Source organism: Grammomys surdaster, unplaced genomic scaffold (assembly GCF_004785775.1).
Source record: "Grammomys surdaster isolate TR1022 unplaced genomic scaffold, NIH_TR_1.0 126035, whole genome shotgun sequence".
In the NCBI taxonomy this organism is placed as follows: Eukaryota; Metazoa; Chordata; class Mammalia; order Rodentia; family Muridae; genus Grammomys; species Grammomys surdaster.
Window position 1 is genome coordinate 6,488,275 of NW_021620848.1, and position 27,706 is coordinate 6,515,980.

Sequence of the window (27,706 nt, forward strand, 5' to 3'; positions counted from 1 at the left end):
AGAGAGACTGGGATGCAATGTCGGTGAGTATAGAAGTCAGGTCTCTCCTTCCACAGTGAATTCCAGGATCAAACTCAGGTTGTCAGCTTTGTGTAGCAGGCATCTTTACCCACTGGGCTGTCTCAACACACCATGTCTAATTTTTAATACAGTGGAAGGGGAAGGGAATATCCAGGACTCCGTTTTAATAAAATAATATTAGGACCTATATTATTCAGAATATAATAATGACATCTGGGTATTTAAAACAAGGGGTTTCTAGGTTAAGTTTACAAAGATGAAACTATTACAGATTTAAATGTAATAACAAAGAAACTGAAGTTGTGCTGGTCCACGGAGTTAGAAGGCACAGAAGGCTCAAAATCTAGGACCACCAGTGATAACTCATTGTCCTATGGACCAAAGCTGTCCAGTGCAAGCTAGACTCTCAAAGTGACTTCCCTTCAGCCTTGATTCTTTTTTTAAGCTCTCCAGTGTAGTTAGACAGAACATTTAAACTGCCAGCCTATTTTTGTTTACTTTTCTAAAAGATTAATTCTTATTTTATGTCTATAAGCATTTTGCCTGCATGTGTCATGTGCATGCAGTGCCCTCAGAGGCCAGAAGAGGGCGCAGGATCCTTTGGAACTGGAATTCAGTTATTAGCTACCATGTCCTCTGGGTCGTCTGGAAAAACAAGTGCTCTTAACTGTTGATCCATCTGTCCAGCCCTGATCCTTGCTTTCTTTATGCTATCTATTTCACTAAATAAGATAATATAGTGATGACAGCAGTGCTTGAAACATGCAAAATGTTACATGAGGAGTGGTCATCACCATTATGCCCTAATCATTTTCATTCTCTCTCTCTCTCTCTCTCTCTCTCTCTCTCTCTCTCTCTCTCTCTCATCTTACTCTGTAGCCAGACTAGCCTGCAACTCATTTTTGTTTCCCAGGCTTGCCTTAAATTACGGAAGCAATCCTCCTGCCTCAGCCTTGCAAGTGCTGGGATTACAGGTGTGAGCCACCACATCTAGCTTTAAGAAGATAATTTAATCAGCTGTTTTCTGCTGTATTCTATGGGGTGGTAGATACCTGTTTCTGAATGCTAATATGTTGCTTTTATATTTTAGTTACATCTAGACATAAACAAGACCTGACAAGCAGTTTTATCTCTTCGCCACCTACAACTCCCCTTCTGGCACCAAAGCTTCAATTTGTCAGGGCACTGAAATGTTCTAACTCACTTAAACACAGATTCACTTATGAACAGGTAAATTTGAAAGGATTTAATGATTGATTATCTATAATCTAGCACAGTAGTCAGGAGGAAATTTTCAGTCCTCCTTCTCAGCCAGTGTTAGTTATGGACGAACAGCTTGTGCTGTCTGGATAGGTGCTAACCAAGCACAGTGGAAGACGTACCAGTGAGAATCCTTCCAGTCAGCATGGCAGAGGCATGAAAACACTAGAGAATCTAGCCTCTGACACACACTCACATCCTAACCCTAACAAGCTTGTGTGAAGTTGACACAGAACCAGCCAACACTCCCAGCATGATGGCTCATACCCTGTCATCTCAGAACTTGGGGATTTCAAGTTCAAGGCTAGCCTGAGCCACTTTGTGAGGCCCAGTCTCAAAACAGACAAACAAACAAAACAAACCCTGGATAGATGCACAATATCTAATGGACATGTTATAAAAGCCAGAATATAAGCATCTGACATTTATGGGCTTTCAGTTTTTTGTTTATGTGTATGAGTGTTTGCCAGCGTGTATGCATGTGCACTATGTGTAGGCGTTGTCAATGGAGGCCAGCAGAGGGTGTCCCCTTGGGAATGGTGTCTCTTCATAGCATTAGGAAAGTAACGGGAATGGCTCCCACACTTAAGTCTAACACTGTGACACAACATTACAATCTTACCTCACAATGCTTTGATTGTCACAAACTCAGAATGCTCAAACTGATGTATGTTGTGGTGGCTTAGCTGAGAATGTTCCTCTTAGGCTCATAGATCTGAATGCTTGGTTACCAGGGAGTGGCACTATTGGAAAGGATTAGGATTATTGGCCTTGGCGGAGGAGCTTTCAAGACAGCCTGGTGTTGTCTGTGTCACCTGGTTACTAGTGGTCACTCTTCTCCAGATCTACAATGAAAAGCAGCAAGTGGGGCAAGGGGGAAACACAGAATGCACAGTTTGAAGAGAAAAGAGGCACCGGAAACCTGGGAGTCGCTAGATCCTGGCGTACTGCAGAGTCCCGATGACCCGATCAAACACGGCAACCACTGCCACATGGATCAGTACACTGCTGCCGCCACTGCACCTCGTGGATTTCGACTGCAGCTACAATTCCCGCTCCAGCTGCCTCTGCTGCAGTCACCAAGCTGCCACGTGGATTTCTGCCATCAAAGCTACAGACTACTACCTGGTGCTGTGGTACTCACAGACTTCCACCACACGAGCTGCTTCTGCTGTTGCCACCACAGGACATACAGACTTCTACTACTGTGAGCTGCTGCCAGCAAGGTCCACCATGTGGGCTAGCTTCTGCCACGTGGGTTAAGCTCCATGGGCTGAACCTCATTCAGATGGGCCCACCTACAATATAGTTGTACTTTTTCTGCTCCCAGACTGCTAAAATTCTCGAACAAGCATCGGCAGATTGGTAAGGTTTCCCCTCCAGTCGGCGAGGAGGGTCCCGATTTCCCAGACAGGCCTGGTCAGCCTCTATGGGCTAAGGGGTGGCCTTTCACAGCCATGGTCCCTAACTATGATCAGCCTCCTAGCAAAATAAGACTTTGAACCTTGAGTGACTTTCCCTCTTGAAAGTGGTTAATAATACCACTCTCCCCTGCCCCCCACCCCCACCCCAGGCACTTGCAGCCATTCAGAAAGTCCTAGGTCTAGGTAGAAATACTTTCTAAAGATGAGTCTGGGACTCACTGTATAGGGCCCAGATGGTCCATGTGATAACCTGGACATTTAGTTTGCCTTGTATTCATTGTTGAACTTTCTTGGGACTAGTTCAATAGCATCCCCGTCACCCAGTGTGTGCCTCGTCTTCAACTGTGTCTTCAGGCTCCCCACTGGGATGTCTCCTGGAAAATCTCAAATCTCTAAAGTTAATGCCCGACATGAGGCTATCAAAGCTAGAACACTTCTGCAATAAGATCTGGATTCAGTACCCATTAGACAATGGCTCTAAATGGCCACTTAATGGTACATTAGATCCAATTATTTTACAAGATCTTCATTCATATTGCCACCAAGAGCTATGATGGTGTCTGTGGCCTGTGCAGTGGTAGAGGGTTGTGCTGATGTCCACAGTCAGTACTGCCACTGGCGGCCATGCTGAGATCCGTGGCTTGTGCTGACACCATGTGGATGTCATTGTCTGACCTCCCAATGACTGTAAAGGGCAAGGAAGGTACTTTTTCAGGGGCATCAATGACTTCAGACTCACAGTTGAGAAAGAGGATCATAGAAGGCTTCAGTGACAGCCCTTACCCCTACCCCACCCACCCCTGAAAAACTTAACAGTCTAGATAAGAAATCATCAAAGAACTATTAAAAATTGTATTAAGGATGCTGAAGTATAGCTCTCTACAACTAAGGGATTCTGGAGGGGGACAGAGGTGGGGGAGGACTTTTTTTTTAAGGGGCTGGTTACTGGGAGTTTGGTCACACTCCGGAGAGGTATAGACCATACAGACTGGACTTGTGATCTCCTCCTCCTCCTCCTCCTCCTCCTCCTCCTCCTCCTCCTCCTCTTCCTCCTCTTCCCCCTTCCCCTCCTTCTCCTCCCCCTCCCCCTCCTTCTTCTCCTCCCCTCCTCCTTCTCCTCCCCCTCCCCCTCCCTATCCTCTTCCTCCTCCTCTTCTTCCTCCCCCTCCTCCTTTTCCTCCCCCTCCTCCTCCTCCTTCTCTCCCTCCCCCTCCTCCTCCCTCTCCCCCTCTTCCTCCTCCTCGTCCTCATTCTTTTTGGTGGGGAGGTCACAAGGGTAAAGGGTGGACCTGGGAGGACTGGGAAGCAAGTGTGATGGGATGCATGATGTGAAATTACCAAATAATCAATAAAAATACTATGGAAAAAAGATAAGAAAACAAAGAAAACTCAAATCAGATTTAAAAAAAAACCAACTTTTTAAAGGGTTACAGATTAGACAAAGTTCTGTTTCTGACAGCCATAGAACAAGGTGTTACCTCAGGTGTCACTGTGGCAGCAGCTTCCAACGTTTCCATTCTCAAAAGAATTCGGTGACGTCACCAGGAGAGAAAACTCCGGCAACAGAAGGATACCACACAGTACCTGAGCTGGCATCTTCTTCTCCTGTCATTCCTCTTTACATTATCCAGACTAAAGGTAAACTGACTCATTAGAAAGAGAGGGATAAACTTTTGGATTATTATGATAAAAATCATAGTTGGCTATCAATCCCAAACTTTGACCTAAAAACTATTTTATTCAAAACAATGAGTATCAAGGTGTTCTTGACTTTTGAGATAATGTCATTAAGGTCACATGAACAGGAAATAACCTGGCTAAATGAGCCACAGTCTTACTTCACTCAAACTTTCTTCCAAAGGATCCTGAATTTAAATAGTGAATATTTCACAATGTTCTTGGGGCATAGAGGTTGTATCCAACTACAACCTGGTATGGTGGTATTTGCAGAATTTTCCAATAGAAATATGAGCCACATTCACCTTAAATATTCGAGGGGACACATTAGAAAGAGGCAAAAATAAACAGATGAAACTTTACTCAAATATTTTCTTTAACTCATGTTTCCAAAATTTCAATTAATACTTAAAAAATCAAATATCTTAAAATTCTCTCTCTCTCTCTCTCCCTCCCTCCCTCCCTGGCTGTCCTAGATCTCACTATATACACCAGACTGGCCTTGAACTGACAGAGAACCTCCCCCCTCCTCCACCCCCTGCATATTCTTCCTTGTCATACTCAGTTTTCAAACTCCACGTTTTGGAGCATGAGTGGTTCATATGCTCACAACTCATGTGGCTGGTGGCTGCTGCATTAATAGGTACACACCTAAAACTTCTTTATCATTAAATATATGTTCAAGAAAAGTAAACCTCTGGAGGCAGAGACAGGCGGATTTCTGAGTTCAAGGCCAGCCTGGTCTACAGAGTGAGTTTCAGGACAGCCAGGGCTACACAGAGAAACCCTGTCTCGAAAAAAACCAAAAAAAAAAAAGAAAGAAATAAAAGAAAAGAAAAAAGAAAGAAAAGAAAAAAGAAAAAAGAAAAGTAATCCTCTGTGTTCCTCCTGTACCCAAAGTCAAGACAAGACCTGCTTTTGACTGATGCATGCCAAAACCCAGTTTGTGTGTAGATATCTACTATTGCCCCTGTATACTCAAAATGCTTAATGCCTTTGTATGCCTGCGAGACAGTGTATATATATTTTATGGCTATCAGTTCTGAGGTCTTTGAGTCAATTATTGGCTTTACTATCTTTGTGATACACTTTGTTTGACTGTAGAACAATCTGGAATTAGACATGAAGTTGGTGGCCCAATTTCTACAATTCACTTTAGTGTTTGAAGACACTAAAGAAAGTTTTTTGAACCTTTAACTGAAATCTCCCCTGACTTCCTCTCTCTAGGAAGGAATGCAGTATAAAAAAGAAACACTGTTGCTAATTCTGTTTGCTGTATTGCTGGCACTAACTCAGCGCTACTCAAGGTAAATATGTAACCCTGATGTATCACAGTTGCTGATTGACACAGCTGACCTAAAATGCTGGACTTTTACACAAAGACATTAAAGCACTCTCCGATGGTGAGCATACACCTCAACTCTCATTTTTTTTAAAGCTTTCAAGAATTATTGATCAATTTCTTGGTGCTAGATAAGCCTTGTGCCAGCTGGTGCTGAGCAACACAGCGACCTAATGCCCCTTGTCTTGTGGAGCTTAACATTCTAGGTGGAAAGAAATGGCCTATTTCCTGCGTTTCCAGGGTGCTGTGTAGCGATGCTACTAGGACATGAGGCGGTGAAAGGGCCGTAGGGAGCTCCTCTCTGATTTTAATCTTAAATTTTTAAAATTCTGTTTCATGTTTATTTGTGAGTGCCTGCATATATGTTTATGCGCCATGTGCATACAGTGGCAGGAGAGGCAAGAAGAAGGAGCCGGATCCCTTTACAGAGGGTTGTGAGCCACCATGTGGATGCTGAGAACCAAAACCCAAGTCCTTGGCAAGAGCAGCCAGCATTCTTAACTGCTGAGCCAGCTCTCCAGCTTCCCATTTTAGTCTTAAGGCACTCATTTATAACAATGTTTTCTGAGCCCACCTCAAATCCTGGCCAGCACTCAGGAGCAGAGGCAGGCAGATCTCTAAGTTCGGGGGTGGGGTCGGGGGTAGGGGTGGAGGGTGGGACATAATGTCTTTAAGGTTAACCCTATTCTTTGGTATCCTAGGCTACATTTATTTGCCTTCCAGAGTTACTGTATTTTAATAAAGGAGATTCACAGCCTGACATTAAAGTCTTAACACTTGGGCCACTACTGGCAGGCCTACTTTGACACGTATTTCAAGGCTACAACCTTAAGTCAGGCAGAGTGTTTAGTGTATACAAATAGATGGAAGAGGAACTTCAACTGTAGAGTTTGGCTGTTTTGTTGTGTTTTGTTTGCCATTTTTATTATTAATAAACATTTTTTCTTCAAATTTAAAGCTAAATCGACTTTTTTTTCCCCTTAAAGAACAAAGGATCACCTACAGAAGATATACGCCTGCTGGTAAGGGTCTGTCCTGTGAGTGTTCTAGAACTGCGGAGGGAAAGGGCTTACAGCAAATGGGTTTCTGGTAGACACGCTGTACTGAGAAGTGTGCTTTGGCCATCGACGTCAATGAAGCATCCCTGTTCAGGACAGCGACTGCTTTGGGTTTTATCTTACCACTGTTCTTTACATGTCTATCGGTTTTCTAACCAGAGACAGAAAAGATGTCAACACTAATGGGAGGAACTCAGAGGAGTTATGAGAAAGGAAGCTGTAGTCAGAATACATTGTTGGAAAAATCTATTTTGGGAGCGGGGGTCAGGGTGTTTGTTTGGTTTTGGTTTTTCTAGACAGGCTTTCTCTGTGTAGCCTTGGCTGTCCTGGAACTCACTCTGTAGAGCAGGATGGCCTCGAACTCAGAGGTCCACCTGTTTCTGCCTCCTAAGTGCTGGAATTAAAGGTGTGCACCACCAAAACACCCTAAAAATCTATTTTCAATAAAGGAAAATAATCTCAAGACAAAATTGCTAAAAAATGTTGACAGTTAACTTGATGTAAAACAAAACAAAACAAACCCCCCATAAACCAAAGCAAACTTCTCTGTCACTACACCGTTTAATGACTTCAGGCACAGATAATTTGGATGTAGAAAGAGCATCAGGGACCACACAGTGAAATATCTTTGGCTAAAGATACTTCTGAAAATTAAGAGATGCACTTTTATTACCTTCCACTGTATTTCAAAATAATTATCACTCACAGGAAACTGCACAGGAATCACGTGTACCTTTCACCTGACATTCATCTGGTGTTTTCCAATGTTACAGCTCAGATGACTGTACCAAAAGTCAGGAAACTGACAAGATGCCTATATAATTTTGCCTTTTTATCATATGTCAATATTTATACGACCACAACACCTATCAACATACACTACTTTTCCATTACAGCCCAAACTATCCTGTTTGGCACCATGCGATACACCTTGTTCTATAACCTACTTTATCCCACTTCTAATCATTTCCCATCTCTATCATTTTGTCTTGAGACTTTTATAAACAGGGGCATAAAATATTTAACCCACTGATAAGAGCTGTTGTCACTCAGCAAGTTGCCCTTGACAGCCAAGTACATTGTGTTTACTAATATTCCAGACAGTTTTACTGATATGTACTATTTCATACATGAACAGAGCAAAATTTATCTAACAGATTTTTAGTGTAGACTTATATTTATCAAACCTAGCTTAAGAAGGGTACTTAAATTCCTTAACCTCCCTTCTAGACCACCACTCACCAGAGGTAGTGGAAAGGAAAGGTTAAAACGATAAAGAAGTACGTGGACCTGTTTAGAAATTGTTCTTTGGGGTGAATCCAGTCTTCGTTGTCAGTATATCACACTTCAGTTCACACATAGTAGCTGGATCCACTGGCAAACACCATTCACGAATCAGCAATGGCAGTTCTATCCAGAAGAAACTTCCAGGCTCTGTCAATCAACTTGAATACTTGGAAGTGTCAAGAAGCTGCTACAACATCACCAGAAGTTCTATGGTGCTTTTTTTTCTCTACAAAGTCATGACAAACGTTGATCAGCAAAAAGCGGCAAGGCAAACCAATACCACACAGCATCATCCACTGTCCATTGGGTTATATTTATCCATTTCCAAACATTATGTGTTATCAAGCGTCCACTCCAGCAAAACATCACAGGCCCTTTCCCCAGGCAGCTTCCAGAAAAACACCACGTGTCTGTTTTCAACAAAACATCCCCCCCATGTGTTTGCTTCAGCAAAGACATCCTATTATAAGACAGTTTCCATTAAAAAAAAAAAAATCACATGACACAAGTGAGTCACTAAAGAAACCAGAAATTTCCACTTCATTTTAGTTAACAGGCTTTTTTTTTTTTTAATAAATTTTTTCAGTGGGCTGGAAAATACTGTGCTCCATGGTTCCTGATGATAAACTCACTTGTTGAATTTTTGTCTTCAACAGGTAAAGGATCATCTCTCTGGTTTCTTTTTGAGATGTTTTCCTTTAGCTTTCATAAATTGATCCTGTTTGTAGCTCAATTAGATTCTTAAACCTCTTTCTCTTTTGGCATATTTGGGAAGCTTTTGGTTATTGCTTTTGTTTTTGAGATTTATTTATTTTATATATGAGTGTTCTATTTGCATGCATACCTGTATGTCAGAGGAGGGCATCAGATCCCATTACAGATGGTTGTGAGCCACCATGTGGTTGCTGAGAATTGAGCTCAGGGCCTCTGGAAGAGCAGCCAGTGCTCTTAACCTCTAAGCCATCTCTCCAGCCCCTAAGTACTGTGTTTCAGGGTTACTATTGCTGTGATGAAACACCATGACCAAAAGCAACTTGGAAAGGGTTTATTTGGTGTATACTTCCACAGCATTGTTCAACACTGAAAGAAGACAGGATAGGAACTTAAACAGGGCAAGAAACTGAAGGAGGGGCTGATGAAGAGGTCATGGAGGGGTGCTGATTGCTGGCTTGCTTACTATGGCCTGCTCAGACTGCTTTTCTTATAGAACTCAGGACCATCAGCCCAGACACAGCCCCACCCACAATGGGCGGGGCCTTCCCACACCAGTCATTAAGAAAATGCTCTACAGTCTTGCCTGCAGCCCAATCTTTTGGACACATTTTTAAAATTTAGGGTCCCTCCACTAGATGACTTTGGCTTGTGTGATGTAGAAGAATACAAATAGTTCCATATCTATCACCCTGCACAAAACTCAACTTCAAGTGGATCAAAGCCCTCAACGTAAAGCCAGATAATCTAAATATGATAGAAAAAAAAGTGGAGAATAGCCTTGAATGCACTGGCACAGGAGACAACTTCCTGAATAGAAAACACCAATGGCTCAGGCTCTAAGACCAACAATTAATAAATGGGACCTCATGAAACTGAAAAACTTCTGTAAGGCAAAGGACACCGTCAAAACACCAAAACAGCAGCAGCCTATCGAGTGGGAAAAGTTCTTCACCAACCCTACATCTGACAGAGGGCTAATATACAAAATAAATAAAGAACTCAAGAATCCAGACATCAACAAACAACCCATTTTAAAAATGGGCTACAGATCTAAACAGAGACTTCTCAACAGAGGAATTTCTAATGGCTGAGAAGTTCTTAGAGAAATGGTCAACATCCTTAGTCATCAGGAAAGCACAAATCAAAATGACTCTGAGATTCTACCTCACTTCTGGCTAAGCTTAAAAAAAATCCTCAAGCAACAGACAGCTCATGCTGGCGAGGACGTGGAGCAAGGGGACACTCCTCTACTGCTTGTGAGAGTGGAAATTTGTACAGTCACTTTGGAAATCAAAATGGTGGTTTCTCAGAAAATTGGGTATTGATCTACCTCAAGACCCAGCTATGCGACTCCTGGTATATACCCAAAGGATGCTCCACCATCCTGCAAGAACACTTGCCCCACAATGTTCATAGCAGCTTTATTCATAATAGCCAGAAACTAGAAACAACACAGATGTCCCTCAACTACAGAATGGATAAAGAAAATGTGGTACATTTTACACAATAAATTCTTACTCAGCTGTTAAAAACAATGACATCATAAAATTTGCAGGCTAATGGATGGAACTAGAAAAGACCATCCTGAGTGAGGTAACCCAGACCCAGAAAGACATAGTATGTACTCACTTAAAGTGGTTATTAGCAGTAAAGGATAACCATGCTACAATCCAGACCCAAAGATGCTAAATAACAAGGAGGCCTCAAGAGGGGACATGTGAATCTCACTGAGAAGGGGAAATAGAATAGACAGCATGGGTGGATGGGGCAGTACTGGATGGGGGTGGAATGGGGATGGGAACAGGGAAGGATCATGTGAGAGAAGGACAGAGGGAGAGAATACTGGGAAAGACAACTGGAGTGGGGAGGGGGCATCTCTGGGAGGAGCTAGAAACCTAGGGCAATGGAAACTCTGAGGAATCTATGAGAGTGACCTGAGCAAAGACTCATAGCAATGGGAATATGGAGCCTGAACCCACCATCTCCTGTAACCAGGCAGGACTTCCAATGGAAAGATTGAGACACCAACTCAGCCACAAAACCTTTGACCTACAATTTGTTCTGTCTACAAGATATGCAGGAGTAAAGATGGAGCAGAAACTGAGGGAATGGCCAACCAATGATGCTAGAGGAAGCCCACCCCTAACACTGTTAATGATACTCTGCTATCCTTGCAGACAGGAGCCTAGCATAGCTGTCGGCAGAGAAGTTTCACCCAGGAGCTGATGGAAACAGATAAAGAGACCCACAGTCAAACAGTTGGGGAATCCTGCTGAAGGAGATGAGGAAGGATTGCAGGAGCCAGACAGGCCAAGGCCACCACAAGAAAACCTATTGGACTAACCTGGACCCATAGGGGTTCACAGAGACTGAACTGCCAATTAGGAAGTATGCATGGGACTGACTTAGACCTTCTGGACAGATGTGACAGTTGTGTAGCTTGGTCACTTCTAAGAATGGGAGCGAGGGGCTGTGTCTGACTCTGTTGCCTACCTTTGAGACCCTTCCCCATACTGGGCTGCCTCTTCTAGCCTCAATAGAAAAGGAGGAGCCTAGTCTTAACTGCAACTTGTTATACAAGGCCAGTTGATATGCACGGGAGGCCTCTAAAGAGAAAGTGGATGTGGAGGAAGGAAGGCAGATGGTGGGGAAGATTGGGAGGAGAGGAGAGAGGGAAAACTTCAGTGGAGACTTAAAGCAAACAAATTTATTCTTTAAAAAGGCACAACACCCAAAATGATGATGATCATCATGGTAACCACAAGAAATGTTCCAGCACATACTGTTTCAGCAGCACTCTTCCTCTCCTCTCTTTTGAGACTCCAGTCACAAGAATGTTGCCAGTTGTTATGACCCCCCTCAATTCTTCAAACTTCTCTTTTGTTGTTTTTAGCTTTTGTCTAAGTTGTCCATATTGAGTGGTTTCTGTTACCTTGTATCCTGCTTGAGTCTTTTCTTCATCCTCCCCCCTCTGTTGTTAAACCCACCTGCTGAGTTATTTCTATCCCCACCCCTCCCCCCTCTATTGTTGAGCCCATCCATTGAGTTATTTCGATCTCCATTTGATACTATTGATAAGATTTTCTATTTCTGTTTGTTCGCACCAAACTATGTCCATGGTATCATAGATTCAGCAAATACTCATTGAGTAGATGACCCCTGAGGTGAGTCTTCTCTTTGTACCTAGGAAAGATCATTTGGAAGAACCTCAGCTGTCCGCCTGGTTTAATCCAAAGTAAGAACAAAATAACAATGTAACTCAATTTAAAGAGAATGTTATCCTGTTACCCAGAACCAGCTTGTTTCTAAGACTTTTTACTTTTAAGTTTTTTTTTTTTTTCATGCTTATGGTGTCTATTTTTCAAGAATCATGCAGTTAAGGTGTGTATTAAGAAAGCTGTCATATTCAATCTGGTTTAATATTCCTGGTATTATTAGGGAGAAAATGTCTTTAAGTACAACCTAAAAATACCAATATTGACTCCTCTAAATTTTAGTTTATGATCACTATAATTTGCATATTAATTATACAAATGAATGTTTCACTGTGACATTTCTACATAAGTATATATTATGCTACTGTCATTTCTTCTTACTATGTCCACTTGCCATTGACACTCAAGGGAGATCATTATTCTTCTGTAATGGTTGTACAATATTTGGCTTTATCTTTATACAGTATAAACATGTTTATAAAGTAAGAGTATAGATTTCTAACGTGAAGTCATTGGTTTAAAGACTTCAGACTTTAAGGCCTGGGAAGTTGGCTCTGTGTGGTAAAATGGATGCTGCGTATGCCTGAGGACCAGAGTTTGGGTCTTTAGCACTCACATAAACGCTGGGTATACATGGTAACCAGCCTGTTCTCCCTGTGCTCAGGAAGTGGAGACAGAGGATCCCCGGAGTCAATTGGCTAGCTAGCCTAACTGGTAAACTCTGGATTCCAGCGAGAGACAGCCTCAATATAGAAGCTGGAGGGCAATTATGAGAGATACCCCATGCCAATCTCTAGCATCTCCATGTACATGCACAGACATATGCCCACATATATGTAAACATGTACATGTACAACACACACATGTACAGAAGTAAAAGTAAATACAAATAAATAGGGACTAGAGCAGTTAATAGTGCATGTTGCTCTTGCAGAGGACCCAGGACCCAGCCCACAATTTATATAACTCCAGTTCTAGGGGATCCCATGCTGTCTTTTGGCCTCATTGGGTACCAGGCATACAGGTGGTAAACATGCATACATGCAGATGAAGCACACTTAGAAAATGAAAAATAAATAAGTCTTTAAAAATAAATAACTAGGGGCTAGAGAAATGGCTCAGCAGTTAAGAGCATTTCCAGCAGTCCTGAGTTCAATTCCGAGCAACCACATGGTGACTCGCAAGCATCTGTAATGGGATCTGATTCCCTCTTCTGTGTATCTGAAGACAGCAACAGTGTATTCACGTACATAAAATAAAGAAGATCTTTATAAATAAATAAATAAATGATGCAAAATTTAATCTTTGATTTAGGTTACTCAATTATATTTGATTATTATACTGTTTTTCCCAATCTATAGTAGGTAAATATTAGCAATATTTTACTTATTTTACATACTTACTTGATGTTAGTTTTGTAATATCAGAATTTCATTATTGGCTGTGACCATGCCTAGCCCCAGAGAAGCAAGCAGAGTCATGGTTTATAAGAGATCACCAGGGCTGTGAAAGAGGAGACATCCATCAAAGTTGTAATCACAGAGGGGCATCGCTACTCAACAAAACTGCAAGAGAAGAAAACAGATAGCCTGACCTCTCTCCTTGTGTACTCTCTTGAGTTTTCACTGGTACTTCTCATTTGCAGAACCTTCTAGAAGTCATAGATCAAAGGACTTTGGGTGACCAATCTACTCCCAAAGCAGAGAAGAGATGCGGATGGATAAGAAGATACATGGAAAATAGCACAACTCAGGCCTTCTACAGACCAGTACTGTTTCCTAAGACCTTCATTTCCAGGAAAAAGCTCATGTCCCCAGACAGGCTAAACATAAAAGTTCCATCAACTGTATCACCACACTAGGATAACAGTATCATCACTCGATGACATTAGCCACCCCCAACACTTACCCTACAAAGTAGCAGAGAAAGAGGAGGAAACAAAGTAATGTACACAATAAATCATTGTTACAGTCCTATGGTGAAAGCTGCTGGGGAGACAGATACTAAGTGGAGGTAGATAATAATCACATCCATGGCTTCTTTATCCACTACTGATACACTACTGGCCTCTGATCTCCTCTTTTCCTGATGACCCCAAGTCCCTCAGTGGTGCCACAATTTCCCAAGGACTGTTATTCCTGGACAGGAGAGTAGTGGAGAGTATCCCAGAGAGTTCTTTGGAAGGCAGTTCTCCTTGCTGTCATTTTTGCAGTAGCAACTTGTATCTCCTTGGTAATGAGAATCATTTACCCAGCCAGTATATTGATACTTTTACCTTTCAATTCAACATTTAATAAAACTCCAGTGACCTGGAAGTGGTTTTATGGACCATGACTTTATGACTTTATTCCCCGAGGAAGGGATTCCTCCCTTGTGAACTAGTATCTCCCAACCCATGGAATCTTCGGTCATAAACATGCTAATCAAACACTCTGTAAATGAATTATCTAATGTAATGAAGAGTAGACTCTTTCCCACATCCACCTACCCTTATGGACTATGTATTTCAACTTTGGGAAACATGTCACCAGAAAAAAAAAATCATTGATTCAGAGCATCCTAGAGACAGGACCTCAACCCTGCAGAGACTCAGCTCTCATTTGCAATGAAATGGAGACTTTTGTTGATTCTCCCACTTTCTGGTAGGCTAGCTGCTTCTGGACAGACACATAGTAAGGACAGAGGCTGTGATGGAAATAAGCCAACTGTGACACACTTCATCATAAAATTCACTGGCTTCTCAGCTAGGCACTGTGTATGACACTGGACACTCAGTGCCTGCCTAGCTTCATGTAAGGGATGGTCATATTGTTTAGCCACACATAATCTCCATTCCTATGCTGGGGGCCACTCTGCACAGGCTAAGGCAGAACCAGAGTTGAGAGGCAAAGCTATCATGATGGCATCCTGACTGTTCCTGTTACTTGCTAGCATACTGAGCCTCCTTTGTATAGTACATCCTCTGACCAGCACTCCCTCTCAGAGGAAGGGTTTCATATTTAAGGACCCTTAAGGTGTACCTCTTTGTCTTCTCTTTAATCTTCTGTTAAACAATGTTGTATTTTAAAGCGTTAACACTTTAGTTTTAATCATGTGTATATGTGTGTGTGAGTGTGTTCACATGAGTGTACATGCCTGCAGAAGAGTAGACGGGCTGTTGGAACCTCTGCAGATAGAGTTACAGGCTGTTCTTAGAAAGTCCACATGGGTTCTGGTAATCAAATTTGAGTCTTCCGCAAAAGCAGTACACACTCTTAACCACTGATCTATCTCTTCAGCACCTAAATTTATTTTTTGTGAGTGTGTATGTATGCTCGTGGGAATGCATGTGTGTGTGGGCCAGTGACACTGGATATCTTCCTGTATCACTTTCTACCTTATATTTTAAGTCATATTTTCTGATTGAACCTGTCTAGGCTGGCTGGCCCCTACACCCCCTAGGGTGCTCCTGTTTCCCTTTTCCACTGCTGGAATTACAGGCATACATCACAATGCCCCATACATACACACACACACACACACACAAGCACACACACACACATCATGAACTTGTATGCATGAGTTTGTGTGTGCAGGAACTCACAAAAACCAGTAGATGGTAATCCCCTGGAATTGGAGCTATAGGTGGTTATGAGACATTATATGTGGGTGCTGGGAATTTACCCAGGGTCCTCTGCAAAAGCATCACCGTGAAGCCATCACTTGGGTGTTGGGGGTTGAATTCCTGTCCTTAGACAGCAAGAAGTTTCTCACTGAGTGGTCTCCAACACCTGTTGCATGTAGCTTTGCTACCCCACCAAAGCTCCCAGAAAGGACCACACTACCAGCCCCCACCCAGAGAACACTGGATCCTCAGATGAAAAATACAGACACACACAGTTGTTCAAATTCAACTTGCCTTTTGGCACAATTGCTGGGTGCTACTTAGCTCCTGCCTGGAAAAGCGTGCCCTTATCATTGTGTTTTGCTTTGCACCTCTCCACCTGCCCTCAACTTCAGTTGCTCAATTCCATCTAATCCCAGCTAAACATCCCTGACTGCCCGCCTGCAGGGGTGGCCTGTGTGGCCACTCCATCTGAGATCTCACGTGGCTGGTCACCTTTTCTCCCTCAGAAGCATGGTGAACTCTCTGTCTGTCTGTCTGTCTGTCTGTCTCCCCCACCCCCTTGCATCTGTCTCTTTATGGCAGGGGATCCCACCGTCTATGAGCTGAGGCTCTCCCTGTGTTGCTTTGTTCAAGTTTCCCTGCTCACTGGAGCCACCATGTGACTCACTACTCTGCTTGCTGAGAAACCCATTCTCCCCTCTTCCTAGAGTTCTATCACTCTGTGTGTGTGTGTGTGTGTGTGTGTGTGTGTGATCCATCCAAGAATTCCTACATTAATAGTGGGTTCTTGACCCATGTTGGGTGCTATCAATTGCATGTAGCTTTGCTACCCCATCTAAGCTATGATCTAGCATTTGAACAACTGTGTGTGTCTCTGATTTCATCCTTGGATCCAATATACTCTGAGTGGGGGCTAGAATGTGGTCTGTTCCTGAAGCTCAGGCAGGGGAGCAAAAGCTACATGTAATACACGTCCACCAATTTCTTTTTCCTTTTTTTTTTTTGGTTTTTCGAGACAGGGTTTCTCTGTGTAGCCCTGACTGTCCTGGAACTCACTCTGTAGACCAGGCTGGCCTCGAACTCAGAAATCCTCGGCCTCTGCCTCCCAAATGCTAAGATTAAAGGCGTGTGCCACCACTGCTTGGCAGACCCACCAATTTCTTAACATGGATCTTTAAAAGGATCTTTTTCTTCCATTCAGGCCAAAAAAAAATTATCAGCCTGCTTTATTGAGAAAAACCAGTAATCTTGAAAGTGTTTCATTGTCTCAAACAGATCGGAGGTTGGGTAGCTCAATGGTAGAACACTTAGCTAGGATACACAAAGACCGGGGTTTAAACACCGACACTGCCAGGACAGAAAACAAAAGATAAACAAACAAAACCACAATAGGCATTGTGTAATTCATGTTCAGTACAGATTTTATTTGAATATATAGCAAACTTAATTTATGTCTCATCACGTGACAAAATAATGTAATTGGTCAGGTTTATGGTTTGTTTTGCTTTGGTTTTTGACAGGGTCTCATGTAGTTCACATTGGCCTTGAACTCACTATGTAGCCTAGGATGAGTCTGAACTCCTGAACCACTTGCCTCTGACTCCCAAGTGGAGATCTAACGTAAGACCATGCTAGGCAGGTGCTCTACCAACTGAGCCACCTCCACTACCCCAGTAAGTCTGTCTTAAAGTGTAGTTTAAAAATTGTGTTTTAAATATAAGTGTATGCCTATACATTTTCAGTACAGGGAGGCTTTAAAAAACTATATAAAATAAATATATGGGTTAATCCTTAAAATAGTAATTGTACACTTTAAAATAATTTGTTACTATGTGATTTTTATCACTCTTATTAATACACCGGTAAGGATTGACAACTTGTATCTTTGTGTAGATATAGATCTGTACTTAAATCTACAACCTCCTTCTATATTCAGCTCCTTCTGAGATATGTACCTTAATGTGCTTGATTTAATGCCTTGACTTCAGTCAGATTATTTATTACACTAACACTAATAATATCAGGTTATTCATCAGAAACAAGTCTAATGCTTTCTATTTGTCTTAGTGGTCTTGTTTTCTCCTACACTGCATCTATGCGCTTAAAGCATAAAGGAAAAATTGAAAAGGGAATAGCACATAGTGTGCATGTGTGTGCATGTGTTTACATGTGTGTACATGTGTTTACATGTGTGTGCATGTGTGTACATGTGTGTACGTGTGTGCATGTGTGTCCATGTGTTTACATGTGTGCCCATGTGTTTACATGTGTGTGCATGTGTGTACATGTGTGTGTATGTGTGTGTGCATGTGTGAGCATGTGCATGTGCAGGCCAGAGGTTGATATCAATTGTCTCCTTCAGTCTGTTTTTAACTGTATTTTGGTCTCACTGAACATGAAGGTCACTGAGGGCTAGTCTGGGTTCTCAGTGAGTCAGTCCGAAGGATCCTTCTATTTCTACCTTTAGCTATGCACCATGCCTAGAATTTTTGACATGAGTTTTAGAGAACCAGACTTGGGTCCTCATGCTTCTGTGGCAAGCACCTTTACTGGGTGAGCCATATCCCCAGTTCCACAAAGGGAATGCTCTAGATCTTCCAGTAGGGGAAAAGAAAGGAAAAGTAGAAGTTAAAAACATAGTAAGCATTCTAAAGCCATTACCTTATCACTTGCATAACTTGTACTGTCACAGTAAGATAATCTGCTGGGTTTTGTTTTTTTCCTTTTTGCTCAACAGAAAACGTCCTGATGTTATAGCAACAACTGGTTGGCTCGCTCCGGTCTTATGGGAAGGAACTTATAACAGAGAAGTTCTAGAACAATATTATAAGAGACTGAACATTACCATAGGCTTGGCCGTCTTTGCTACTGGAAAGTATGCATTGCTAGTAGTTGTCCTTTTATATTTTGGAGAAATAAGGATGAGCAGCCACGGACTGTCTCTAGCCAAAGTTCTACTTACTAATGAGTCTGTCATTACTTCTTTCTGCCCTGTGTAGCTAAGGAGAGTGGTTGTTTATTTGTTTTTTTTGTTTTCTTTTGTTTTATCCAGCAATACCTGAATGTTAGAACTTGTGCAAGCATTTTCATTACTGCCCACTTACAACTCTTTCCTTTTCTTCATAACAAACTTTATGTCTTTTCTCAGGCTCCCAAGCTTACCAGCTTGTCGTTCACTAACCAATACAGCCGAAAGTACAGAACAGCCACTCTCTCTTTATCTTCTTAAACACCAATATCTTGTGTGTTAATTGGCATGCTAAGTGGCACACATCTCCTGGGAATTAGTGAAGTGTTTGTTTATCTTTCTTTTTCGTAGCTTTACAAGAGGGTCCCTGAGACGATTCATAATGTCTGCGGATAAGCACTTCATGGTTGGCTACAATGTTATTTTCTACATCTTGGCTGATGGCATGCACAAACTACCATACTTTGAGTTGGGTCCTCTTCGGACACTTAAAACGTGGAGGCTACCTGAGAAACAGATGTATCAAGACTGTAATCTCAGAAACATGAATAACATGGGAAACAAAATCATACAACATATACAATATGAAGTCAACTTTCTCTTCATGATGGCTATGAACCAGATCTTCAAGAACAACTTTGGAGTAGAAACCTTGGGAAGATCTGTAGCTCAACTCCACGCATGGTGGTATTTTAAAAAGCCCAGAGATTTCCCTTATGAGAGAAGAACTCAATCCACAGCTTTCATCCCCTTTGAAGAGGGAGATTTCTATTACCACAGTGCCATTGTTGGTGGTACACCCCTAGATGTCTTAGATCTTATTGAACAATATATAAAGGGAATTACAGATGACAGCATAAATAAACTTGATGGCACATTTGAAAGACACCTAAATAAATATTTTTTTATCAATAAACCCACTAGGGTATTATCACCAGAGTACAACTGGGACCCAAGATTTAAAACTCCTCCAGAAATCAAGCACATTAAGATAGCATGGCAGCCATAAATCACATGATTGCTGTACCTTGGGGTTTATGAAATCACAAGCAAATACCAGGGAATTCCTCACAAATAAAACTCTGGGAAACTTACAAAAGTGCGTAATCTTTCAGAATAAATTGCCTTTGAAATTATAATTCTCCTTAGTCTGAACAAAAGTAAATGGATACACTTACGTGGTGTGACATTTTATGGATGCATTATTAATATTGTGAAAGTTATTTTGGAGGTATAGTTTTTTATGAAGAAGTCATACACATGTCAAATAGATATACTCAAGAAGCCTAATATTCATGACTTGCCCATTTTTTTGCGGGGTGGGGTGGGGGGAGAGTATATTCTTTAGAGCCAATCTCCTTGATCAGTATTCAGTGTGCCTAGGATGTGACTGAACTCAGGTGAGCTGAAGACATCCTCAAATGTAGATCTTGCTTTTATTGCCAATTATGTTGAGTTCATTTTTTAAAATATATCTTAATCTGGGGAGTGTTTTGCCTGAATGTGTGTCTGTGCACTGTGTGCATGCCTCATGGCCTCTGAGTCCAGAAGAGGCATTTGGATTCCCTGGATCTAGAAGAACAGGTAGGTGTGAGTCACCATGTGGGTGCTGGCAACTGAACCTGGTCTTTTGAAAGAGTCGTAAGTGCTCTTAACTGCTGAGCCATCTCTCCAGCGTTGAGTTCATGTTTTTAAAAAAGATACAAGAATGTGATAAAATAAAATTTATCTTGTCCTTAAGGCACCTAATAGAGAAAACTACCCTTAAATGTTTATTTCAAAAGTTTAAACGTTCCAAAAAAAAAAAAAAGCCTCAATTCCCTCTCTCAGATCTGCCAAGAACTAGATGGCGGTAATGTCCATTATGCTGGTAAAGTCTCATGTGCTGTCTGAGCTCCCTAAGAAGCTGACTTTGGAAGTGGGGTTGGTCCCTTCTCTTCAGGACTGTTTAAGTTGTGTCTTCTGAATCTGGGGGATGGCCCCCATTCCCTGTGATAGTGGGGGAAAGTTCAAAACAACAACAACAACAAAAACAAACAAACAAACAAACAAAAGCCCTGGAAGTAAAGCATGGGCTTGAGAGCAGCTGGCAGGCAAGCTCTTCCCAACAGAGGCCACTGGTGTTTATCCTCTGATATGAAAATGTCTGCAGAGGGAACGAGAACCCGGAAGTTAAGCCATGGGAAGCTCACCCGTGCAGAAAAAGCACAGTTGGAAGGCCCTGCTTCAACTCCCAGTCGATTTCTGCCGCGTATCTGTAAGCCCCGGCTTTGAAGATGTTCTCTCTATATGTTGCTATTGGTTCTTTTGTTTGTTTGTTTGTTTGTTTGTGTTTGTTTTTGTTTTTGTTTTTCGAGACAGTGTTTCTCTGTATAGCCCTGGCTGTCCTGGAACTCACTCTGTAGACCAGACTGGCCTCGAACTCAGAAATCCGTCTGCCTCTGCCTCCCAAGTGCTGGGATTAAAGGCGTGTGCCACCACTGCCTGGCTGTTATTGGTCCTTTTAACATGAAAGTCTCACCTAAGGCTACCTTCAACTCTGCCAAAGACTTTATTTGGAATGCCACCCGGCAGCATTCCCGGGTCTCCTGGTGGATTTCTGCTGGGTATCTGGAGACTCCAATTTGATGATGTTTGCTGTTGATATTTAATGTCTTACTTTGTGCCTTTTTAGATACTTAAGAAACTAACCAAATCTAAACCAGAAGTATGCCTATGGTAGATTATTCTCCAAATCGTATAGAAAAATACATATTGGCCAGTATTCACCAATGAAGGATAGTGAAAAGAATGGAAACACACACACACACACACCACCACCACCACCACCACCACCACCTCAGGGCAGATCTTAACTCCACCTACTGAATCAAATGTTAGTCTCTTCATTCATAAACACTCTCACAAACACACTCAGAAAGTCTTTTAGCCGCTATCAGATCGCACTTTAACTCACTCAAGTTCAGGCGCAGAATCGACCATCACAGGCTACTTTCTCCACGACATTTGGGAAAAGCAAAGCCATGAAGACAATGAGCTGATGCTTAGGAGACACCAGTGGCCTGAAGGCAGGATGTCTGGATAATCGATAAGCACAGCACAGGAATGTCCAACGTGAGATTATTCCGTATGATACTGTGTCAGTGGCTATGTGACATTATTCATGCATTAAACTCATAGAATTTTATAGCCCAGAATGGACTGGAGTGGCACTCAATGCCTGCAGGCTTTTTTTTTTTTCCAAAATCTCACAGGAGACCATAGGTTAAAAGGTGGAAGGTGAGAAGCGTATATAGCATTGCCTCACTGGAAAGGAAGAGAAGAAAATACACTAATATAACTTTGGAGTTCGGGGAAGGATCTCTAGGAAAGAAAGGATTGTAAGTTTAAAAAGAAAAAGAACTGTACATAAAGATTGGGCTATAGTTGATAAAATTGTTTCTGAAACAGAAAACCAAGAGACAGAGCTTCCAATAGGACAATTTGAATAACAAGATAATGCGAATGTATTCTAACTCTAGCTATAAAATAATTATCCATGTGGATCTGGAAAGTAAACAATTGCAAAATAACTCCAAATAAATCATGTAGACACTCCGTTCTCAAGGAGTCAGAGAAAAAACTTTCCACTCGCTAACTGCATTTGCATAAAGAGGCATCCTTCTAAATCTATCTATCATTATAGAAGCTGGAAGAAAAAGTAACTTTGCAATGGAGCAAATAAAACTATCACAGTCAAAATTGACATCAACAAACATAAAGCATGTTAATGTCATGCACCCTTTAAATGGTGGAATCACTCGTTACGAGTTGAAATTCAACCCTCCCAAAGATGTGTTACAATTCTGAATTGTGGTCATCTGTATGAAACTGAAAAGATGGGCCAGGGTTTAACCTCAAAACAGAAAACAGTCACATGAAAACAGAGAGAGAAACTAAAGCATGTTTTATTTATTCATTTATTGTGTATGTTTGTGTATGGTGTGTATGTGTGCATGTGGTGTGCTGATGTGTGGTTATGTGTGTGAGTGCAGACACACTTCATTCATCAGTTAAAGGACATTTAGGCTGATTTCATTTCCTACCTATTATGAATGAAGCAACATGAACATGCTGAGAGAGTGTCTCTGCAGGAGGATGCTGGTGCCTTTGCATAGACATCAAAGAGTGGTACAGCTGGGCCATGTGGAGGATCCACTTTTAGCTTTGCGAGGTTTTTTACACACTGATCTCCAGAGTGGTTATACCAGTCTGCACTCTCACCAACCGTAAACGAGTGAGCACCCCCTTTCATCCTCTCCAGCATTTACTGTTAGTTTTCTTTCTTTCCTTTTTTTTTTTTTGGCAAACTAATAAGTTTGTTACTGAGTTAGGAATATGGATGAAGTTAGCATGGGTAACTGACATGCATCTGCATGACTGGAGAAATTGCGCTTCAATGTGAGGTGATGACATTATGGAAACAGTCAGTGGGGTGCCCCAGTCAGTCAAGTTCACACCTCCTGTATACTCCAGTACCACCTAAGACACTTGGGAGTCCAGTGACTCCCCACTCCCTCTGCATCTAGTGTGTTCACAGGCCTGTTACTATTCCCACACACAGCGGGGATCTCTGTCCTTGATTATTTTATTGCCACCATTACAGAGGTCAATGTAACCACCTCAGCAATCTCTACTCCGTGATGGACACTAGCCATGCTATGGGCAACAGTCATGCTATGCCCAGAGGGAACAGCTATACAACAACACTCCCTGTTCAGAAAGAGACATAAATAAGCCTACTAATGAGTCTCAAGGAGAATAATGCATCCTAAAGAAACAGCTATACAACAACACTCCCTGTTCAGAGAGAGACATAAATAAGCCTACTAATGAGTCTCAAGGAGAACAATGCATCCTAAAGAGTAAGAGGCACAAGGACGCCAGGTCAGAAGCATGGGCAAAAGGTAGTTTAAAATAAACTATAATACCTTTTGATGAAATTACCCTGCTGGTCAGCCAAGCCCCACGGGCATGGAGACTGCAGAGATGGCTCAGCAATCAAGAGCACTTACCAGTCTTGCAAAAGACCCAGGTTAAACTCATCCACACAACAGCAGCTCCCAGTGCCCCGAAACTCCAGTTCTAGGGGCTCCAATGCCCTCTTCTAACTTCTGCAGGGTCCTTCGCATGCTCAAGCATGCACAAGCAAATTTAAAGTAAAATAATTTTAAGTGAGATAATAAAGAAAAGATAAAACAAAAACTAACACATCAGAATTTGACAAAGCAAATGGAAGGAGCTTGTTTGATTTTAGATCTGTTATGAAGAGGTGGTAAGTCAGTCCTATACATACTCAGTGTTGATTTTTGTTTGGAGGGACGAGGTGACTCCAATTCAGTGGTAACCAAGAGAGCGCACGATTGTGATGCATAGCTGGGTTTGCCTGACCTGGTGCACAGGCTGTAATACCTGAACTAAACCTGGGAGTGTGCGGACTGGGAGGCACAGGAGTGAGGGGGCTGCTGCACAACCTGAGCCAGACATCCTGGGATATACTGAGACATCATTGGAGGACTAGTGTGTGGGCAACTCACCAGGCTGGGCTGGTGTGTTAGCTGCAAGATCAAGCTAACCCTGGAATGTCAGAACAACAGGGTGTTTGGAGGAGCACTCTGAGAAGACAAGCCTAACTAGGCCAAGAAGTACATCAATATGAACACTAGATGGCGCACTATAGAAAGAAAGTAACTGATTATCACTTCTAAAACGAAGCTGCCTCTAGGGGAGCCTATTGACCGCACCTTGGTGGTAACAGGAATTCTACTGATCAATGTCTTCGTATGGTAATTCTGCCCTCCTACATGTTCTCCCTACTCTCCTGTGTTCCAGGAGAGCTGGTCAAATTCTCCTTCCTCTATCCTCCATATTTAACCAAATCCTTGCGATTCTTCCAACTTGTCATCAACTGAAGTCAACAATGCACAGGCGCTTTCCAACGAGCAGAAACAGTGTTGAAGGAAACTATTCACACTACGCTGACAGTCTTCTAAAGGAGTCACAGGTGAGCTGGGCAGTTCTTTTCTGTCTCGCTCCAGATCTACTCCCCCTGGATCGCTAGACCAGATGTGCTGTGGGACGGATCTGAATGGAGGTGCCACGCAGCATTAAGAAATAACATTTCCTTGTCCCACTGAATATCCTTTCCTGGGTCACAGTCATTAGAAAACTTCAGGGCATAGGAATAAGCCGCACCACTCATCTGCCCACCAAGTCACATTAGGCTGCAGTGGCCATCTTGTCTCAGTTATAGCGTCGGAAGTCTCAAATCCCAGATAATTAGTGTCTAGGGTAAACCAAAGCAGCTGGTGGCTCTACATTAGAGCTAGATCTACCTGAGCCCCATGTAAACTCAGCCAGGGGAAGCTGGAGAGATGGCTCGCGAGTTATAAGACCACTGGCTGCTCTTTCAGAGGATCCAGGTTCGGTTCCCTGCTTTGCTCTTTCTTCATAGCATTGCTTTGGCTTTTTGGGGTCTTTTGTGCTTCTGTATGAATTTTAGGGTTTTTTTTTCTAGTTCTATGAAAACCATGTTGGAATTCTGATGAAGTCTGCATTGAACTCCTGGAACACAGTTAGCCCCGTTGCCATTTTCCTAGTACTAAAATGCAACCCCATGACCATGTGAGGTCTTTCCTCTTCTGTCTTCCTCAGATTCTTTCTTCGTTATTTTAAAAATCTTTATTATAGAGGTCTTTACCTCCCTAAAAAGTTTATTTATAGCTTCTTTTCTTTTTCTTTTCTTTTTTTGTTTTTTTTTTTGTTTTTTTGTTTTTTTGGTTTTTTTTTTTTCGAGACAGGGTTTCTCTGTGTAGCCCTGGCTGTCCTGGAACTCACTCTGAAGACCAGGCTAGCCTCGAACTCTCGAACTCAGAAATCTGCCTGCTTCTGCCTCCCAAGTGCTGGGATTAAAGGCATGCACCACCACCGCCTGGCTTATAGCTTATTTTCTTTCTCTGATTATTTTATGTTCTCCTTCTTCTGAGCTAGCCTCCAGCAAATGATAGAATCCAGTCCACCATTCCTGAGAGTTTGAGTCCGTTACTGTAGGTCCCCCTTAACTTTCATTATTGTTGGTGGAATCGCTCAGAGCTATCCCCGGTTTTTCTTCTCTCTCTTTTCAGCTGCAACCCTTTTTTCCTTTTAACTAAACAGGATCACTCTTCCTACAAAGTACAATTCAGTGAGATTCTGGAGGGTGGTGGGGAGAAAATATGAATGAAGAAGGTTACTTTCTCTTCAACCACTTTAATAAAGGACATATGGTAGGGAAGCACCACATATTGATTGGTATTTCCAACATACATGCTCATATGCATACACACGTCCACACAAGCATGTAGACACATCTACACGCACATGCACACTCATGCACACACGTGCGCACACACATGCATGTACACACATACTTCAAAGAACCTCAACCTTACAACACATTGTTTCTTTGCCAATGCTGAGTTTTCAGTAGACTGTGCAGTCGTCTCAGTTGTGTTGTTTCAGATGATAGGTGCATGTGGTGAGATTAGTAGTTCCCAGAGCTCAGACATTTTAGTTACGCTCTTTTGTTGTGTCCTGTGGTCAGAAACTGTTTTAAGTAGAATATCATGACAATGGACAGGGTTTGTATGGCTGTACTTGCAGAAACAGTTTAACTGGAAAAGTGACCCCATACCTAACTGTTTGTCTATTATAGTTTTTTTTTTTTAACTTCTATAGGAAGGATAGACTACTCAATTTACCAACAGATGATTGGCTAATTGCCTTGATAAACGGTACTACACATCGGAAAATGAAAGTTTGGATTCTGCTCTTGGCAACTTAGCCACTAACAGCACCAGCAGACAGATTAGCTCAACAAGGGGATCCATGTTGTTTAATCTGTGCCTCTCTCCCTGACATTGTGGACAGGCCAATTAAAAGCTAGGGTGCAGAAAGATGAAGGCTGACAGCCCCAGGGCAAGCCATTGTTTCTGTTTCCATTTCAAGGCTCCGCCAGGATATGTACTCATGGCCATCCATGCTAGTTCCTTTCTCTTGGGCTTTCTCAATGGAGCTTGAAAGATCCATTTATGTATCTCATTTTCAATCTTTCTTGTTAACAATCTCTCAAAGATGTTCTTTTCAAGTTTCCGACCAATGATTAAAGATCTGCTTTCTATAAGTAAGTGTGGACCTGTATCATAGGCCACCTCTTCTTCTGGGCCAGAGTTACAGCGAGATACACTGCTCGAAGTCCTAACGTCTGGAACAATGTCTCTTGACTATTCCTTTTTATTGGCATCCCTGCGTGAATATACATGAATATACTTTACTACCATAAGATAGAGATCTTTTTTTTGAATGAAGACCAATTTCTTTTATTCTTCCTCCAACATGTTATATGGAACGCCGCAAGACACCATTGTCAAGTGGAAGGTGAGAAGGAGACCACAGGCAGCAAAGGTAGATGCTGTGGGTGCCAGAACCATGTACACATTCATGTAAGAACTTGTGTCTTCTGAACTCACTCCAGTCTGGCTTACACGTAATTTCCATTTGATGATAGACAGCTGCTGTACATGTCCAGCCTTGGCACAGTATTTAGTGTATTGCCTGAACAACTACTGGTCAAGGTGGGTAATGAAGGTAACCGCTTAGAATTCCATATTAAACATTCTGTTTCTTCCAGGGTACAATAGAGTCAGCTATGGACGTCTCAAACAAGAATAAATGGTTCTGTCAGAAGAAGTAGGCATAGTTGTGATCTCAGACTTTAGATATTTGTTTGATGATTTTCCTGTTGAGTCTTGCTCACAGAAGCCATGTAATGTGTTTAACCACTGACTCTCTGGGCACTGCACTAGGCTTAGAGTAGCCTAGTGACTCACAACACCCATGGAGAGTCTTCACCTGTCCCAGGCATGTGCCAGAAGCAGTGGCCATGTTTCTTGTTATAAAAAGTCAGACGAGTGATTATGAACAGGATTTCTGTTGTCTTGAGACAACAGGAGTCTTAGAATTGACATTCTGAGGATCCTAAACCTGAAAGAGATTCCACATATCCTTTTGATTATATGACAAGACATGAATGGTTTTGTCCTACTCATATGTGATT

General features: G+C 42.1%; 1 protein-coding gene across 1 annotated transcript; it reads left to right on the forward strand.

The window, feature by feature from the left end:
• Window positions 1-4,248: 4,248 nt before the first annotated feature.
• Window positions 4,249-19,743, forward strand: LOC114610171 (N-acetyllactosaminide alpha-1,3-galactosyltransferase-like 1). Its single transcript, XM_028754646.1, has 6 exons — window positions 4,249-4,343; window positions 5,610-5,689; window positions 6,711-6,746; window positions 11,971-12,018; window positions 18,343-18,480; window positions 18,925-19,743. Exons 2-6 carry the CDS (start codon window positions 5,616-5,618, stop codon window positions 19,580-19,582), a joined length of 954 nt encoding a protein of 317 aa, XP_028610479.1. The 5' UTR covers window positions 4,249-4,343; window positions 5,610-5,615; the 3' UTR covers window positions 19,583-19,743.
• The last annotated feature ends 7,963 nt before the right edge of the window (window positions 19,744-27,706 follow it).

Bases quoted from the DNA above. Each gene is read 5' to 3' on its own strand.
- LOC114610171 (XM_028754646.1), top strand. From the start codon at position 5,616: ATGCAGTATAAAAAAGAAACACTGTTGCTAATTCTGTTTGCTGTATTG. The intron at 6,747-11,970 runs GTAAGGGTCTGT...CTTTGTACCTAG, and splicing joins CAGAAGATATACGCCTGCTG to GAAAGATCATTTGGAAGAAC. The intron at 12,019-18,342 runs GTAAGAACAAAA...TTTGCTCAACAG, and splicing joins TCCGCCTGGTTTAATCCAAA to AAAACGTCCTGATGTTATAG.